This window comes from Vitis vinifera, chromosome 2 (genome assembly GCF_030704535.1).
Source record: "Vitis vinifera cultivar Pinot Noir 40024 chromosome 2, ASM3070453v1".
NCBI classification, from domain to species: domain Eukaryota; kingdom Viridiplantae; phylum Streptophyta; class Magnoliopsida; order Vitales; family Vitaceae; genus Vitis; species Vitis vinifera.
Window position 1 is genome coordinate 2283852 of NC_081806.1, and position 16097 is coordinate 2299948.

A 16097-nucleotide genomic window follows, 5' to 3' on the forward strand; every position below is an offset into this window, starting at 1 on the left:
GCTAATATTTAGACCTAGCACCAGTGCCCCATGATGCCTGTCAGATTCTTGATCATGGAGTCACTTGAACAGTAAGATCAATCCCCAGGTTTTCTCGGGTAATCATACTCACGGCACTACTGGTCATCCTCAATCCACAGACCTTTAAGCATTATATCTTGGTGGCAGTAACACCTATGTCTGCACTATCTTGCCTTTTCTTTAAAGGGTGTAATCCCACTGATGACAATGGAGAAACAAGAAAAAGCAAAAGCATAGCTCAGAAGTTGTGGAGAGGGAATCTTACTGCACAATGAATGTGGGATAAGTGGGACCCTCAATTCATTGCACATCCTGTCATTCATCCAGACCATTCTCTGAATGAACGGAATCACTCATCCGGTTGGCCACGAAAATGGGAGTTAAAAAGGACTAAATGAAGAATTCAAATGGAATCATAACCGGTTTAGACTACTAAAAACACATTGTTTCTCTTTCAGGGGAAAAGAATCAGAACAACATAACTGCATGATAGAAAAGAGGGATCATAGATTTTGGAAGACCTTTAAGATAATGCTTCATGCATGCACCTCACAAGCATATGTACCTACTGTTCAAGTTGACAAGAAGAAAAGCTGGGGAAAGTGATGATGCCATCATATCAAACTTTAACATTAGTCTTTTATCTGAAAAAAAATCATGTCTCAAGGTGTACAAAGTGGCTAAAAAAGTCATACCCTACATTGAAAAAGTCAGACCCTACATTGAAAAAGTCTTGGCCTTAGCCAAACATCTTTCCATTTCCAGGGCTATTCGGGATCAGATACACAGTGACTGGCTTTTCCGTTGGTTGAGCAAAAAGAAGAAAGCCCACACAAAAAGGTAAAAGAGAGAGAGAGGGATGTTCCGCTTTTATCATATCAGTAAAGTTCTTTTTATAGTCACCAAAGCAGGAGTGGCGAAGTTAGAAGCATTTGCATACTTTCCTCTACCAAGATAACTTCTCATCTCTGTATCACCGTCTGATGGACGTCAATCCAGAAAACTTGAGAGCGGCAAGAAGAAACCACTTGCTCATGATACTTCTTGTACTCTTTCTAGCTCAACAATATTTCCATAGATCGCTTAGCTTTGTGGAGGGCCTGGAGACTACTAGCAATGTGAGTATATCGCAACTTCAAGTTCCAGCTGAACCCCTTTTGATCACAAGTATTTAACAGGGAATGTTTCCAGGTGTACATTGTGTACATGGGAGAGAAGAAGCATGAGGATCCAGCAACCATAAAAAAATGCCACCATGAAATGCTGTCCACCTTGCTTGGAAGGTACAACTTAAATTGGTTGGAACATTTCTAAACATTTCTAGACTTAGATATGATTTGCATGATTGAAGATAAAAAGCAATAAAAGCTTTCCTCATGTTGTATTGAAGCAAAGAAGCTGCCAAGAGTTCAATTCTTTACAGTTACAAGCATGGATTTTCTGGCTTTGCAGCAAAGCTGACAGAATCTCAGGCAGAAGATATTGCAGGTACAGTGACTTGCATCAAAACCTTACTCTACTTGGTGGGCAAATCTTTGTCAGGCACCTTTAATGGAATTCACCCATGATTACAGGATTCCCAGGTGTTGTTCAAGTGATTCCAAATCGCATTCACAGGCTCCATACAACTAGAAGCTGGGATTTCCTCGGTCTCCAACATGATTATCCAACAAATGTTTTAACAGAGACCAACCTGGGTCGAGGAGTTATCATTGGGGTGATAGATTCAGGTATAATATTTTTCAGATAAATGTCAGCCCCTTCGTTCAACAACATGTCCTTACAGTGCTTGGAATGAATTCAAACTGGGCAGGAGTCTGGCCAGAGTCTGAAAGCTTCAAGGATGAAGGCATGGGTCCAATTCCATCGCGTTGGAAAGGTATCTGCCAACACGGGGAGCGCTTCAATTCCACCAATTGCAACAGGAAACTTATTGGGGCTCGCTGGTTTTTTAAAGGGATCCACCAGGAAATAGGAAAATTCATGAATATAACTGACAACCTAGAATTTCTGTCACCAAGGGATGGAATTGGCCATGGCACTCATACAGCTTCAACAGCAGCAGGCTATTTTGTAGAGAAAGCAAACTACAGAGGACTAGCTACAGGCCTAGCCAGAGGAGGTGCACCTCTTGCTCGGTTAGCAATTTACAAGGCTTGCTGGGCCATTATCAGTGGAGCATGCAGTGATGCCGATATTCTGAAAGCATTTGACAAAGCCATACATGATGGGGTGGATATCCTATCTCTGTCTGTTGGCAATGATATTCCTCTATTCTCCTATGTTGATCAACGTGATTCAATTGCAATCGCTTCCTTCCATGCAATTGCAAAGGGGATAACGGTAGTTTGTTCAGCAGGAAATGATGGACCTTTCTCACAGACAATAGCAAACACTGCACCCTGGCTCATTACTGTGGCAGCCACCACCATTGACAGGGCCTTCCCAACAGCCATCATACTTGGGAACAACCAAACTTTCTTGGTAAAAGAAGTAATTCTAGGAATCAACTCAAGAAATAGGCAATCTGCTAAACTTCTTTCCAATGTCTTATTTGTTGCAGGGTCAATCTATTGATACAGGAAAGCATAAACTTGGATTCACTGGTCTCACTTATTCAGAACGCGTAGCTTTAGACCCAAAGGACGATTCAGCGTGAGAGGCTTTGCTTCATTTACTATTTTCTTCTACTTTCTCCCGCATTTTCTAATACTTCATACCCTTGTTGCAGAAAGGACTGTCAGCCTGGAAGCCTCAATGCAACATTAGCAGCAGGAAAAATTATCCTCTGTTTCTCAAAATCGGACAAACAGGATATAATTTCTGCATCAGGTGCAGTGCTGGAAGCAGGAGGCATTGGACTTATTTTTGCACAGTTCCCCACCAGTCAGCTTGAGTCATGTGATTTAATTCCTTGTATCAAAGTAAATTATGAAGTCGGGACACAGATACTTACTTACATCAGAAAAGCAAGGTAAAGAGATGCAGAGGAGGTGAGGAAACAAATAGTTAAATTTCCCATGAATAGATGAAACTAACCTCATAAACTTGTCGGTGAAGGTCTCCTACTGCAAAGCTGAAATTTCCAAAGACTGTTACAGGGAAATGGGCATCTCCACATGTTGCATATTTCTCGTCCAGAGGACCCAGTTCCATGTCTCCTGCTGTGCTAAAGGTAATAGCAGACTCAACAGATTGGTTTCAGGAATAGCATTGCCATGTATGAAAAATAGAGTTGCTCCAAAATTAAAAGATCTTTGGAATCTTCCATCACCTTGTCTCCTTATAATTCGTGTTTGGTTGATGATGCAGCCCGATGTTGCTGCCCCAGGAGTGAACATCTTAGCAGCTTATTCACCAGTTGATGCTGGAACTAGCAATGGGTTTGCCTTCTTATCAGGAACTTCAATGGCTTGTCCTCATGTGAGTGGATTAGCAGCACTCATTAAATCCGCCCATCCAACTTGGTCTCCTGCAGCCATAAGATCAGCTCTTGTCACTTCAGGTCAGTAAGTTTTGGTATTATTATGTTTTTTATGATCATTCCATCCATGATTAAATAGTCACCATTCATGAAACTGCAATTGTAGCTTCCCAAACTGGAACAGATGGCATGGATATAATTGAGGAGGGGCCGACTCGCAAGGCAGCAGACCCATTTGACATTGGTGGTGGCCATGTCAATCCCAACAAGGCACTAAAGCCAGGGCTCATTTACAATATCAGTATGGAGGACTACATCCAGTTCCTCTGCTCCATGGGTTACAGCAATCCATCCATTGGCAGGTTAACCAAGACCACGACAAATTGCACGAGAGGCAGCCATTTTCAATTAAACCTCAACCTCCCTTCCATCACCATTCCAAACCTCAAAAAGAAAGTAACAGTCATGAGAACTGTGACAAACGTGGGACACATTAATTCAGTGTATAAAGCTGAGGTGCAGGCTCCTTATGGCATTAAAATGGCAGTTGAACCTCATATACTGAGCTTCAACTTAACCACCCAATTTCTTCATTTCAAAGTTACCTTTTTCTCAACTCAGACGGTCCATGGAGACTACAAATTCGGAAGCCTAACATGGACAGATGGTGAGCATTTTGTCAGGAGTCCTATAGCCATACGTGCAATCAAATTTGACATGTATGCAGATGTATAACTCACTGAGAAATCAGATTGAAAAGAAAAGCCTGTAAGTGTACGGAAATCGTGTGCACCGGTATAAGTCTTGCAAAGCAGTTTTACAAGACAGCTAATCCTGGTAATAACTGACAAACTAAGCATGCATTTGATGCTGTTAAGAACCAATCCCTGTATCTCTTTCACGAACATTTAGCATTCATCCTTAAGAATTTCCCAAATCTTTTACCTTCTGAGTTATTTTAGGTGAAATAAAGAGCTTCCAATCTAGAACTTAACTAAACAGTAGGATACCCAAATGCTTATGCCACCCAGAAATATGATACTAGAACAAGAAATCCTGAAGAGTTAACAGATTCAAAACAACAAAATATCTCTTGATGAAAAGGAATTTTTGGTAAAAACTAGAAGCAAGAATTCACATTGGATCATCAGATTATCCATCTACAAGAACTACAAACAAAAGAACCACAAGGCAAACCATAATTACTATAGCTTATTGCTGCTACTTCATGATGCACATTCGTTTTCTTTTCCTTTTCCCCACTTTCTCAGGCACCAAACAGAGGGTCAGAAAATAGTTTCTTGTAGTAGAATTTCTTTTTGCCTCAGTTTCCTATTAGATTGACTGATGGGTCAGCTTTTTCATTGAGAAATAGGGGTTTTAGGAGTTCTGCTTCCAAATCATAGCCTTGCATAAGATGATTTGCTCCATGATTTGATTCCAAATGCTTGCTTTAAAATGGGTTGGTCCAACTGGGTTAAGATTTAGAACTTTGGTCATGTGGGTGCTTGTGTCTATAAATATACATGCAAAATATTGATGCAACCATATCTAATTCATGAAAGATCTAGATACAGAGAAGTTGTTGTTTGTGTCACAGTTTCAAGTGTCTAAGATTTATTTGTACATGTTGTGACAGTGGAAACTTGCAAATATGTTTAACACAAAAATATAAAAATAAAACAATTCGCATACAAAAATATGCAAGAATTTAACATGATTCAGTCACTTGTTATGCTCACATCTACAGATAAGAGAGATTTTCCGACTATAGAATATTATAAAAGATAGAACACAAATAAAACTAATGGATCTGGACTTCGAACCATCTTATGTTTCTCTGCTCCATACATTTACACCTGAACCGCAAGCCTCCTTATTCTACAACATAACTAACATTACCATGACATATCAACTTAGTAACCAAACTATACAATATTCTTTACAGTAAGTAACATATGCCAATTAGAAATTTGAGACACTTCCAAATAATCCTAATTACCAAATAAGAATTCATAGATCAGTTCATGACATCTTCTCCGGGAAACATAATAGATCTAATCAAAGGGCAAGTGATTTTACCCTCATCCACAGACTCTCTGTGGATTGTGGAACGCATGACAACAGTTAGGTAGTTCTCTGATCTCATGCCTTCTCTCAAACCCGTTCAAGCAGACGGCACAGACAGTATCTTCATCTTCCTGCCTCCTGATTTTATGTAGAAAATCACTGTATTCAACTGCTGGTAGCCTCTTCTTGATCCATGTTGAAGGAGATGGCTGGACTATTGCATAAACATCACCCACTGATGGACTGGACAGACCCAGATGATTCAGTGCCAACACAGCCATGAATCTGATATGGCATAATAGATCCACTAGAAGTATGATGGTTTTGGGTGGCCTTGCTATATTAATGCTTGCGTAAGGGAACCCCATGAATTAGAGTACATAGAACCAGAGAAATGATGGAATAAGAAGAGAAGAAGTGGGGGAACATGTGAAGGGTTGCCGCCAGTATTTGAAGACTAGGAAGATTGTGAAGGGATCCTGGTCCAAGTGTAAAATTAGAAACCAAGAATCTGAAACATTTTCTTACTTGTCTCCTTACTATTGGACACAGACGTATTGTACAAATTATATCATAATCTTTATTAAAACCGAACCAGGTACTTTATTACAACATTAACATGAACATGTTTGTATATGGTTAGCAGAAGCGTTAAGTACAGGGAAAAGGGGAAAAGTTGATAATTTGTTTCAAACTTATCCATACTCCCATGCCACCTTACACTGTCACTGTGTCACACACCATCTGTGATTTTGATTTGGGCGGTAAAAGCTGCCCAGTGCCCAGTGTGGCACTGCCAAATGTCATCAACTGGATAGGGCCTGGAGTGCCTAACGTGTAATGTCCATTCTAGTCACAGTTGTAAGAGCAGTTTTTTGTGTTTTGATAAGAAAAAAAAAATGTGTTTGAAAACTCAATTTTATAAAACAGGTTTTATTCTCAAAAACAAAAAAAAATATATATATATTTAATTTTTTTTAATTAATAAAGTGTTTTCTTCCATTAACTTGATATTATAAATATATAAGTAATTTTCATATGCACGATTTATTTAAACTTAAAAAATTATTTAATTTTAAAATTTTTACATCAATTATAAATTTTTTAAACAAATAATGACTTTGTCATCATGTATAAATATATTAATTTCAATAATTTAAGGAAGAAGAAAGGGTTCACAGGTAAGGGTGTGGTAGTCGGGTAAAACTCACCTTTATGAAAACACAAAAAACAACCAAAAAAAAATACAAAAAGAAGAAAGAAAGAACATGAAAAATATTCTAATCTTTGAATAGTGAAAAAACTATGACAATATCTTTTTATTGTTCTAAAAAATAAAGTTTTTGATAACATAGAAAATACAAAAAACAAAAACACATCCCTTCACCAAACAAATTTTTTATGATTTTTATTTTCAAGAACAAAAACAGTTCTTGAAAACAGGAACCAGGATCAAATCTCTGGCCTATGTCACCCAAACACTGTCTTAATATGGTCGGTTTTCATCTGCACTGAAAAAAATAGATTTTTTTTTTTTTTCAAACTGTTTTTGATATTTTCTTTCACTAAAATTTAAATTGATCAGGGCAACCTCGTCTTGATGCTGATCGTGGGTTTTACTTGGGCTTCCACAACTGGGACTATTTGACTATAGCCTCATTGAGTTTGTTGGCGCACCTGGTTTCTCTAGATGTCATTGAAGCTGTTTGGTGAGAGTTGAACAGAACCCCCAACAAGACTTTCCTCTTCTTTTTAGGATCTGTTTGGCTCCTATGCTTTTAAAATATGACCCGTCAAACTCTAAAAGTGGATAAAGATACTGGCTGCATAATAAATGCTAGATATACCTTTTGAAGATGAAAATACGTATAGTAGCAATTGTTTGGGAGCTTTAATTAATGGCTCACCTGAAGCCTTTTGAACCATACATGACCCTGGGGCAATCCAAACAAATATTTTCATGTCTACATGCAATTTGGAGAACCCCCAGGAGTTCATCAGCTGTGTGACCCTGACGGAGGTGGCTGCTGCCGCCCAACTCCTATGGAGATAAGGGATGAAAAGAACCATTTGGGAGAGAAAATCTGTCAAGTATAATTCACTAAATATTTATTAAGAAGTTGTTCATCTTTGAATTTAGGATCAAGGAAGAGGGAGCTAGAGACATCCAGTCTGGAGGCAAAGTAAGAAGTGGGAGACAGTGGGCCCAATCCTACCACAGTTGAGTTATGTCTGGATAAGATGTCTGAGTGCGCTGCTGGGTCATCCATGGATCGGGTGTCTTCTACAATCACTTGTTCTCTCACTTAGCTGGAAGTAGCATGGATCTACACAAAGGGCAAGTGACCTGACCCTCATCTACCCAAGCATCCAGGCATTCCTGATGGAACACATGACAGCAGTTGGACAGCTCTCTGATCGCATGCCTTCCCTTGATGCAATCCAAGCACACACGGCACACTGCATCCTCATCTCCATGCTCATGCATCCCAAGTCTTTCAAGGAAACTTCCATATTGTACCACTGGAACCCTCTTCTTGATCCATGCCACTGCAACTGAGACTGGAATCAATGCTGGGGTTTGCCCGTCCATCACAAGAACACAACTGGAAGTATATTCATCAGAATAAGCTTGTTCTGGTGGGCTCAACAGACCCAAACAAGCAAGTGCCACCATGACCATGACCCTGAAATGCCCAAGCAAGTTGTGCATAATGCTTAGAACAAAGTCAAGCCCCATGGGAGAGAGAGTAGCTAGCTGCAGAATGACTTAGAACAAAGTAGTGAAGGAGCACCACAAAGGCCGAATTAAGCCAGAAGATTGGAGGATTTTGATGGTGTGCCGCTTTGGGAACTCCTGAGGTGACTTACAAAACTAAATCCAAGACAAGACGCCCAATTATATACTATTATCGTTTAGCTACATGATTCTCACGTCCTCTGCAACTAGCCTTCATAATGTATAATTTACAAAACGTAACCAAAAACTTACGCCATATTAAATTATTAATTTACTTGTTTGCCAATTAAATGGTCTATGCTTAAGTGTTTAAGCAAGCCTTAAATTAAAAAGCAACCAGTGATTAATTCTAACCAAATCATTTCAAGAAATTTTTAATGATTGTGTTGATCCCATCTGTATATGAGTCGGATGGCAGATGGGATTTTGGAGTGATCCATCTGTTAGCCTTGAATGGTCTTTAGGCGGCCATCTGTCAGAAGGAAAGTACATTTATAGTTACAAACTGGGTCACGCGCAATATTGGACAATCATTTCACAAAAATCACGTGTGAAAAATGTATTTTTGATATTGTGTAGAATATGCACTTCATTCATTCCGGATATCTTCGAATTCTTTGTTGAATTTGTCAGGATGCCCGGGACCAGCTTATATATATATAATGATACTTTTTTTTTTCTTTTAATTATTGAATTGTTAAGTGTTGATGCAGTACTTCTTAAACATAAAATTGTTAAAATCTTGCGATTTTTTAATTTTCTATTTATGTATGGGTGTGATGTTGGTTAATAAATATGTTACCAAAAAATTTATCAAAAAAATTTAAAATTTAAAATTTATATCTAAATATTAAGTAATTTTATTTAGGAGATTTTTAAATTTACATCTAAATATTAAGTAATTTTATTTAGGAGTGTTTATAATAAAAACACTATTAATAATTTTTATTTATTTAAAAGAGTGAGATATGAAAATTAAAATTACCTTTTATTTATTTATTTATTTATAGTGACGTGTGGAGTCATGATTAGTCACCATCGGATGGTAGATAAAAACCTTAGGTTAAAATTACAATTACATAAAGTGACACATATTAGCAATTTGGAAGTATCCATTCTTGCCATAAATGTCAAAGTAGACTTAGTCAATTTTGGTGCATTGCAAATTTGTTTCAATCATGAACTTGTACTAAACTAGTAGAATTTGAATAGTCTAAATTTTTGTGGTCCAAATTCTTAGCCAATGAAAGGTGCAAAGTCTATTGCATGACTTTGTTAACCCAAAGCTACCACATTTATTGATGAAAGATGTGGGATAGCTTAGCCACTTTGGACATGAAAATGACTTTTCCAATAGGCTAAAAAGACTTTGTCAACTAATTAAGTCTCTTAAAGTGGTTTTAATGTTAGCTAGAATTGGAGATGTAGATGGTGCAATTCAGAGGTAAAGACATCATATTAGGAAGAAGTATACTCTTAATACAAGTTTTTTCTTTAAAATTCTTTTTGGAAGAATCATTATCAAGTGTTTTTCCATTAAGTTCTATAATTTATTTTTCAATATTTTCTACATTTAAAAAAAAATGTTATAAGTGATTTTTAGAAGCATTATGAAATGGAATGTAAGAGTTGTTTGACAATATTTTTATTCAAAATGTTTTTAATAAAAATATTTTTGGAAAAATCACTTATCCAGTGTTTTCCATAAAATACCATAAATGGATTTTCAACTTTTTTAAAATTAATTTCTTAGTTTTGTTCATTTAAAAATGTTTCTTATACTAAAAGTTGCTTTTAAAAATATTATGACTTGAGTCTATTTGGTAACGATTTTCGAAAAAAATTCTAAAAAATAGTTTTTAAAAACTGTTATCTAATTTTTGTAAAGCAAAATTCTGTTTGAAAATTTAAAATGTTTCTAAACTTATTTTTAATATTTTTAAACATATTTTAAAAATAATATTTATATTTATTGTTTTATTTTTAATCATTATAATTATTTTTTAAAATAAGTGAAAATAATAAAAAACAACTAAAGATGCTATATAAAAATATCATGAAAACAATTTTTGGTGAGACTTTTTACACTTGGGCCCAAGTTTAATTTTGGTGAGACTTTTTGATTTTGGTTCAATCCAACGAAAAATGTAGGGCACAAGTTTGTTTCCTCTTGGGCCCAACAAACTTAGACCCAAATTATTTGGATCGAATTAGGTGACAACGGGCCATGGGGGTGGGCTTTACAATTTGAGAGCCCAATCAAAATGTGGTCGCTTTATTATCCCATCTAAACGGTGTCGTTTATGGGATTATCCACGCCGGCTGTGTTATCCAGAAACAAGCGTCTTGGCAGGGGTCAGTCGCGAGTTCAGAAGCGAGAACAATGGCGTCTTCAGTCTGCAACTATCAATCTCTTCTTCTTCCCAAGAATGTGAAGCTCTCGTCTTCATCGTCTCTGAACTTATCTTCAGTTCCCAACATTTCGCTCCAATTCCTTCCCACAAAAAAATGCCCATTCCTTTCTTCTACTCCGAGGGCTCTCACTGTCATCTCTATGGCCCCACCTAAGCCCGGTGGTAAATCCAAGAAAGGTAAAAGCGATTCTTTCGAATTCCTCCCTTTGTTTGGTTCCTGGGAAATTACAGAAAAACGGAAGACAACCCGACTCTCTCTCTTGTTGTTGCAGTGACTGGAATGATTAAGCTGGCTCTGGAGGCGGGGAAGGCCACTCCGGCACCGCCCGTCGGGCCAGCGCTGGGTTCCAAGGGTGTGAATATCATGGCTTTCTGTAAGGATTACAATGCTAGGACCGCCGACAAGGCTGGCTATGTTATTCCTGTTGAAATTACGGTCTACGATGTGGGTTTCTCGCTTTCTTGTCTTCCGTCCCCGTAAATTTGGATAAATTGAGCAGCTTTTGAAGGTTTCGTGGTTTGTTTGCTCGCAGGATAAGAGCTTCACTTTTGTTTTGAAGACCCCGCCTGCTTCAGTTTTGCTCCTTAAGGCTGCAGGTATGTGATGTTCACCAAGTGTTTGATGTTTTTGTTCTTTTTTTTTATGTGTTTCATTTATCTCCTTTTTTGTTCATTTTCCTCTTCTTATTGCTATTTGTAATGAAGTTGAGAGGTATTGCCAATTTGATTTTACAATTCATCATGGTTTGAGCTGAATTGTGTTATTACTACTTACAAGTAGAATTGGGTAGAGTAGATTCTTACTTATTGATTGCAATTGTAACATTCATGGCATGGCATTTTAACTCTGAATACTTGAACCATTTTAGTACTTCTCATTGTAAATATTGGTTGAGCTTGCCCACCTGGACTTGAGACTCTTCTTTTTTATTGCCTGACAATATAGCATTGCTGCATTTTACCATTTTGATTGCTTGAAGATATGGCATTAGCAAAACTTGAAGCAATTCTCGTAGGATAAGCGCTCATTTGTAGGTTGCTTTTAAGGTGCACATTTCTAACTTGAAGCGATCCTCTAGCTGTGAGGCATTTGCCACATGGATTATCTGTACTTTACTCTACTTAAATATGAATTTCAAGGTGTGTGCTTGGAGTGTTTTACTCGAGTCTTGCCTTGAGGTGGGCCTTGAGACATAAGCCTCAAAAACCATTTAAAACTACGGTTATGTTAAATTGCCTCAAAAACCATCTCTCTGATGTAGAACAGTGTGTGCATGGTTGGCAAATACCTTGGCCTTGTTCCATTTGGGTCAAGAATTTTTCATGTGGTTTGTGCTTCAATCTGTGTGGCTGGACAAGGCCGCTGCTTTGGAGTTGGTTGTAATGCAATGTTCTCTTTGTTTTGAATCTTTTGCTAAATGCATGCCTTTGTCTTTGCTTTGTGAAGTTGCATTGGATGACAGATCCAGCCATTCCTTGAGAGAGTGCATCACTCGAGGAAGGAAGAAGCTCTTATCTCATTCCTAGCTTATAATAATTTAGGTTTTTTTTTTCTTCTCCAGAAAAGTTGCAAACTGCTAACTTTAATGCTTCTGTAAGAAGTAACAACATTATGACTTCCATATTAAACATTTCTTTCAAGTCATAAAGTCCTTTTACAGGGCCTTAGCCCACCAACAAAAAGTGCAAGAAGTTATCAAGGCCCATGATAAAGATGCATGAACAGCAGTTATTTGATCAAGGATAAACAAGCAGCTCTTGTCCTTGTACTGTTTCCCAAACAAAACAACTACCTACGTCACAGCTGCTTTTACATGGGCAACATATCTCATTTATTGTTATTGATTTTCTTCTTACTCTGCTGAATTGCTGATGTCTGCTTTTTCTACTAGCTTAAAGCTCATTCCCTTTCAAGTTTCTCATCCATCAGTCACTTGTCTCAGATCGGCTATATGAGTTATTCTGCTTAATGAATTGTGAGCTCCAGACCTACCAATTTATCACAGTCCACTAGGAAAGACGATTTTCAAAACGTTATGAGATTGGGAGAAGATGAAATAAGAAGACTTTTATGTAACCATCTTTAGGCTAACAAACTCTGCAAAACCAAAGAAAGTAAACCCAAGCATTAAAGAAGAACGATGCTCGGGGATTCACTAAGCATGCTATAACTTGGTTGTGCTTATTGTGGCTGCCTATGCTAGAGATGAAGTCTTGTATTTAGAATATTTTCATTATTTCCCCGGAAAAGTTGGGCTCCAAGGAAGGCCCACGCCTGCACGCATTTTAGTGCATGCCTACAGGAAAAACCACTTTTTCTTGTGGATAAGTTTGTTAATGTAGAATAGTGATTGATGATAGATATGAACGCCAGAAATGATTATCCATTTCTTTTTCTTTGCCATTTTAAGTTGCATGATCCTGTAAAGAGTTATTTAATTGTATCGAGTGTTTAACTAGGAGCGGAGAAAGGCGCAAAAGACCCAAAGCAAGAGAAGGTGGGGAAGATCACAATTGAGCAATTGCGAACCATTGCAACTGAAAAGCTGCCAGACTTGAACTGCACTAGTATTGAATCAGCCATGAGAATTATTGCTGGCACTGCTGCTAACATGGGCATTGAAGTTGATCCTCCTGTTCTTGAACCCAAAAAGAAGGTCATTTTATAGTCCTTTTGTCTCTGTTTCCATTGAATTTATTACAATTCTGTTTCAGTTCATCCATGTGTAAGAAAAGTAACAGCACTCCTGATGTAATATTCTGTACCTCCAATTTTGGTCATCTTGGTATAAATTAGTTTCTGCTTTTGGACTGGAGCTCCATTGGAGAAGCGTAATTATCCAAGAGTGGTGATCAGAAAGCTTAGTTGAGAAATGAGAAGTCTTTATTCCAACCAAGAACTGGCCTTCTATGTCCTCCCGCTGACAGACAATCTTTAATCTCAAGTCTCTTTCACTGAACCCTTATCTAAAAGCAGTGACAAAGGGTTTTAAATTTAAGTTTTGCTGATCTATACTCCTAATCCAATTGTTTGACTAGTTTACATTGTTATAGCTAAATGGAGAGTTTGACTTCAGTAGGGTATTATTTTGTTAATCGATCTGCATAGAGACTTTAACAGACTTTGCTTCTATGTTGGATAAGCACTAGGGGATTTGGATAGAGCAGAACTTTGACAAGTTGAGAAAAATGACAAAATTTAGGAGTGAATTTTTGAAATTTGGCTGAAAATGAGGCTTCACAGAGTGATGTGCATTTTCACACTGGCCTTTTTCTTGGCCTTATCTATTTGGGGTTTCAAATATGAATAGTGTTCATATTCGGGAGAGAGACGAATCAAAGGGAAGTGGGCATAGGTGATCACAATTCACAAAACACAACGGGAATTAAAACAGTGGCGACAAGAACGCCAGTTGGGCGGGATGTGACTGGGGCAATTGTGGTGGTGGGGGCATGGTGATGCTTGTGGTGGATGAGTGGATGTGATGGTAAAAGGGTATGCTAATGCTGGGGTGGGTTTTCATAGTAGGGATTCCTCGCATGGAATGATGAAGTGTTAAGGCTTGAGAAGATGTTAGAGAGTGATTGTCTTGAACCTTGAAATTAATAGAAGATGCATGTTTTTTTAGGATAGTTGGGAAAATTTGGAAAGCCAATTGATGATCCATATGTATTGTATGATATATTAGAATTTTGGATCAAATTGACCTTTTTGTTATTTTTTGATAACCGATCGGGTAAACCTCGAATCATCCTAAGGAGACTCGAACTAGTGATTATTAGGAAACAAACCCAAGATCGGATCAACTGAGTTACCCATCAGGGTTTTGGATGAAATTGCCCTTTTGCTCCAACACATGTTTTGAAATCATTATTCAAAATAATATTTTCGTTTAAATTATTATAAAATTGCGATTTCAATACAAATTCAATGAAGCATTAAAATATGGTTTCAAATATGTATTTTTTAACGGAATCAAGAGATATTGGATAGTGGATGGACGGCTCAAGACTGATGCTCTCGAATGAAAATAAAACGTGGGCGGCTCCTCTACGCTTTCCACGGGAGCAATTCTCCGGAGAAATGATTGAATCCAATCGATTTATTAGGCAATTGAATACATTCCCATTACTATTCCCATTCCCATGCAAAAAGGGAATGAAATGCCGATCAACTCAAAGGCTATATAATAGCGGGACCCATTCTCTACGTGGATGGCACTAGTCTACCTCAGCTAGACCCTTGTCCTCTCCGCTACTCTTACCATCTCTTGCCTACTTTGCCTTTGTCTTTGTCTCGCTTGTCCGACATTCCTCCTTTTAATATCATTCCCGGTCCACAGACCACATTTTACTATTTCATAATTCGATCCATATAAGATAAGGCTACTTGATTAAAAGCGTACTTGAAAAAACCAATTTTAAAAATTTAACCATATGACAAAAATGCTCTTATTCTTTTTTTTTTTTTTTTTAAATGACAATTTTTTTAAAATATATTTATAAATACTTGAAATGGTCAAAATTAATTATATATATAAAAAATGAGTTAGTTTTCAAATAAAAACATAAAAAATATTAAATTAACATATTTAAAAATTATTGCATTCCTTTCTATCAATTAATTCTATAAATAGTACCCATTGATTAAAAATTATTCTCTAATTGATAAATATATTTTTAATTTTTGATAAAATGATATAATTTTTAAACTATATCCAAATGTTAAATACATCATTTTATTAGGAGACTCTTTTTTTTCTTTTTTCAAAAAAAAAAAACTTATAAAATAAGCATACACATAAACATGAGTTTTTATATAATATTAGGTTTGATCCACATGCAAGCATGTGAGGTGTTAGCTAATAACACATTTTTTTTATATTTAAATTTGATTTTAATTATTTCATAAAAAAATTTAATTTTAATCTATTTTATGATTGTGTTTAAATATATTTTATTTTAAAACATTTATATTTATTGAATGATTATATTAAAGAGAAGAAAAAAATTAAATTTTATTCATTGTTTAAAAAAACAATATTTCATATTGTTATTTAATGATGTATCATGTTATATAATTTGATGATATATAATTTAAATTGGAAATAAGTTTTATAGTAAATTTGATGATATGTCTATGCATATATTCTAATATTAATATTTTGAATAAAAAAATTTAAATATTAAATAAAAAATAATTATTATATTTTTATTAAATTAATGAATCATAATGACGATAATTATATTTAATATAATTTATTCATTATTATTTAATAAAAAAACATATATTTGTTATTTGAATGTGCGGTGGAGGCCAGACTTGAATGGGGTTAACAAAGTGGGGCAGGCTAGTCCAGAAAAGCATGTGGTGTTGAAAGGACAACCGCCTTTTTTGAATAGTGGGCAATTAATACGTACAAAAACA

General features: G+C 36.5%; 3 protein-coding genes and 1 long non-coding RNA gene across 4 annotated transcripts; 2 read left to right on the plus strand and 2 right to left on the minus strand.

Annotated features, from left to right (window-relative positions):
• The first annotated feature begins 934 nt into the window (after positions 1-934).
• LOC100263381 (subtilisin-like protease SBT3.9) lies at positions 935-4329 on the plus strand. Its single transcript, XM_002278414.5, has 10 exons — positions 935-1139; positions 1213-1304; positions 1412-1509; positions 1596-1751; positions 1835-2505; positions 2585-2676; positions 2753-2995; positions 3082-3196; positions 3334-3526; positions 3612-4329. Exons 1-10 carry the CDS (start codon positions 1005-1007, stop codon positions 4178-4180), a joined length of 2364 nt encoding a protein of 787 aa, XP_002278450.2. The 5' UTR covers positions 935-1004; the 3' UTR covers positions 4181-4329.
• On the minus strand, positions 2584-3692 carry LOC132255106 (uncharacterized). The gene is made up of 4 exons (XR_009467696.1): positions 3589-3692; positions 3296-3493; positions 3061-3190; positions 2584-2934 (listed from the first exon to the last, which is right to left on the minus strand). It is a non-coding gene; the product is annotated as an uncharacterized LOC132255106 (long non-coding RNA).
• Positions 4330-7817: 3488 nt separating the features above from the next.
• LOC104881535 (brassinosteroid-responsive RING protein 1) lies at positions 7818-8512 on the minus strand. Its single transcript, XM_019226158.1, has 2 exons — positions 8508-8512; positions 7818-8202 (listed from the first exon to the last, which is right to left on the minus strand). Exons 1-2 carry the CDS (start codon positions 8510-8512, stop codon positions 7818-7820), a joined length of 390 nt encoding a protein of 129 aa, XP_019081703.1.
• Positions 8513-10553: 2041 nt separating this feature from the next.
• LOC100263279 (large ribosomal subunit protein uL11c) lies at positions 10554-13566 on the plus strand. The gene is made up of 4 exons (XM_002278352.4): positions 10554-10846; positions 10942-11114; positions 11203-11266; positions 13130-13566. Exons 1-4 carry the CDS (start codon positions 10639-10641, stop codon positions 13336-13338), a joined length of 654 nt encoding a protein of 217 aa, XP_002278388.1. The 5' UTR covers positions 10554-10638; the 3' UTR covers positions 13339-13566.
• Positions 13567-16097: the final 2531 nt, after the last annotated feature.

What these genes read in the sequence shown, in the direction of transcription:
- LOC100263381 (XM_002278414.5), top strand. Translation starts at nt 1,005, where the DNA reads ATGGACGTCAATCCAGAAAACTTGAGAGCGGCAAGAAGAAACCACTTG. An exon ending in GGAACAACCAAACTTTCTTG is followed by an intron (nt 2,506 to 2,584) that starts GTAAAAGAAGTA and finishes TATTTGTTGCAG; the next exon opens with GGTCAATCTATTGATACAGG. An exon ending in TGTCTCCTGCTGTGCTAAAG is followed by an intron (nt 3,197 to 3,333) that starts GTAATAGCAGAC and finishes TTGATGATGCAG; the next exon opens with CCCGATGTTGCTGCCCCAGG.
- LOC100263279 (XM_002278352.4), top strand. Translation starts at nt 10,639, where the DNA reads ATGGCGTCTTCAGTCTGCAACTATCAATCTCTTCTTCTTCCCAAGAAT. An exon ending in TTGAAATTACGGTCTACGAT is followed by an intron (nt 11,115 to 11,202) that starts GTGGGTTTCTCG and finishes GTTTGCTCGCAG; the next exon opens with GATAAGAGCTTCACTTTTGT. An exon ending in TTTGCTCCTTAAGGCTGCAG is followed by an intron (nt 11,267 to 13,129) that starts GTATGTGATGTT and finishes GTGTTTAACTAG; the next exon opens with GAGCGGAGAAAGGCGCAAAA.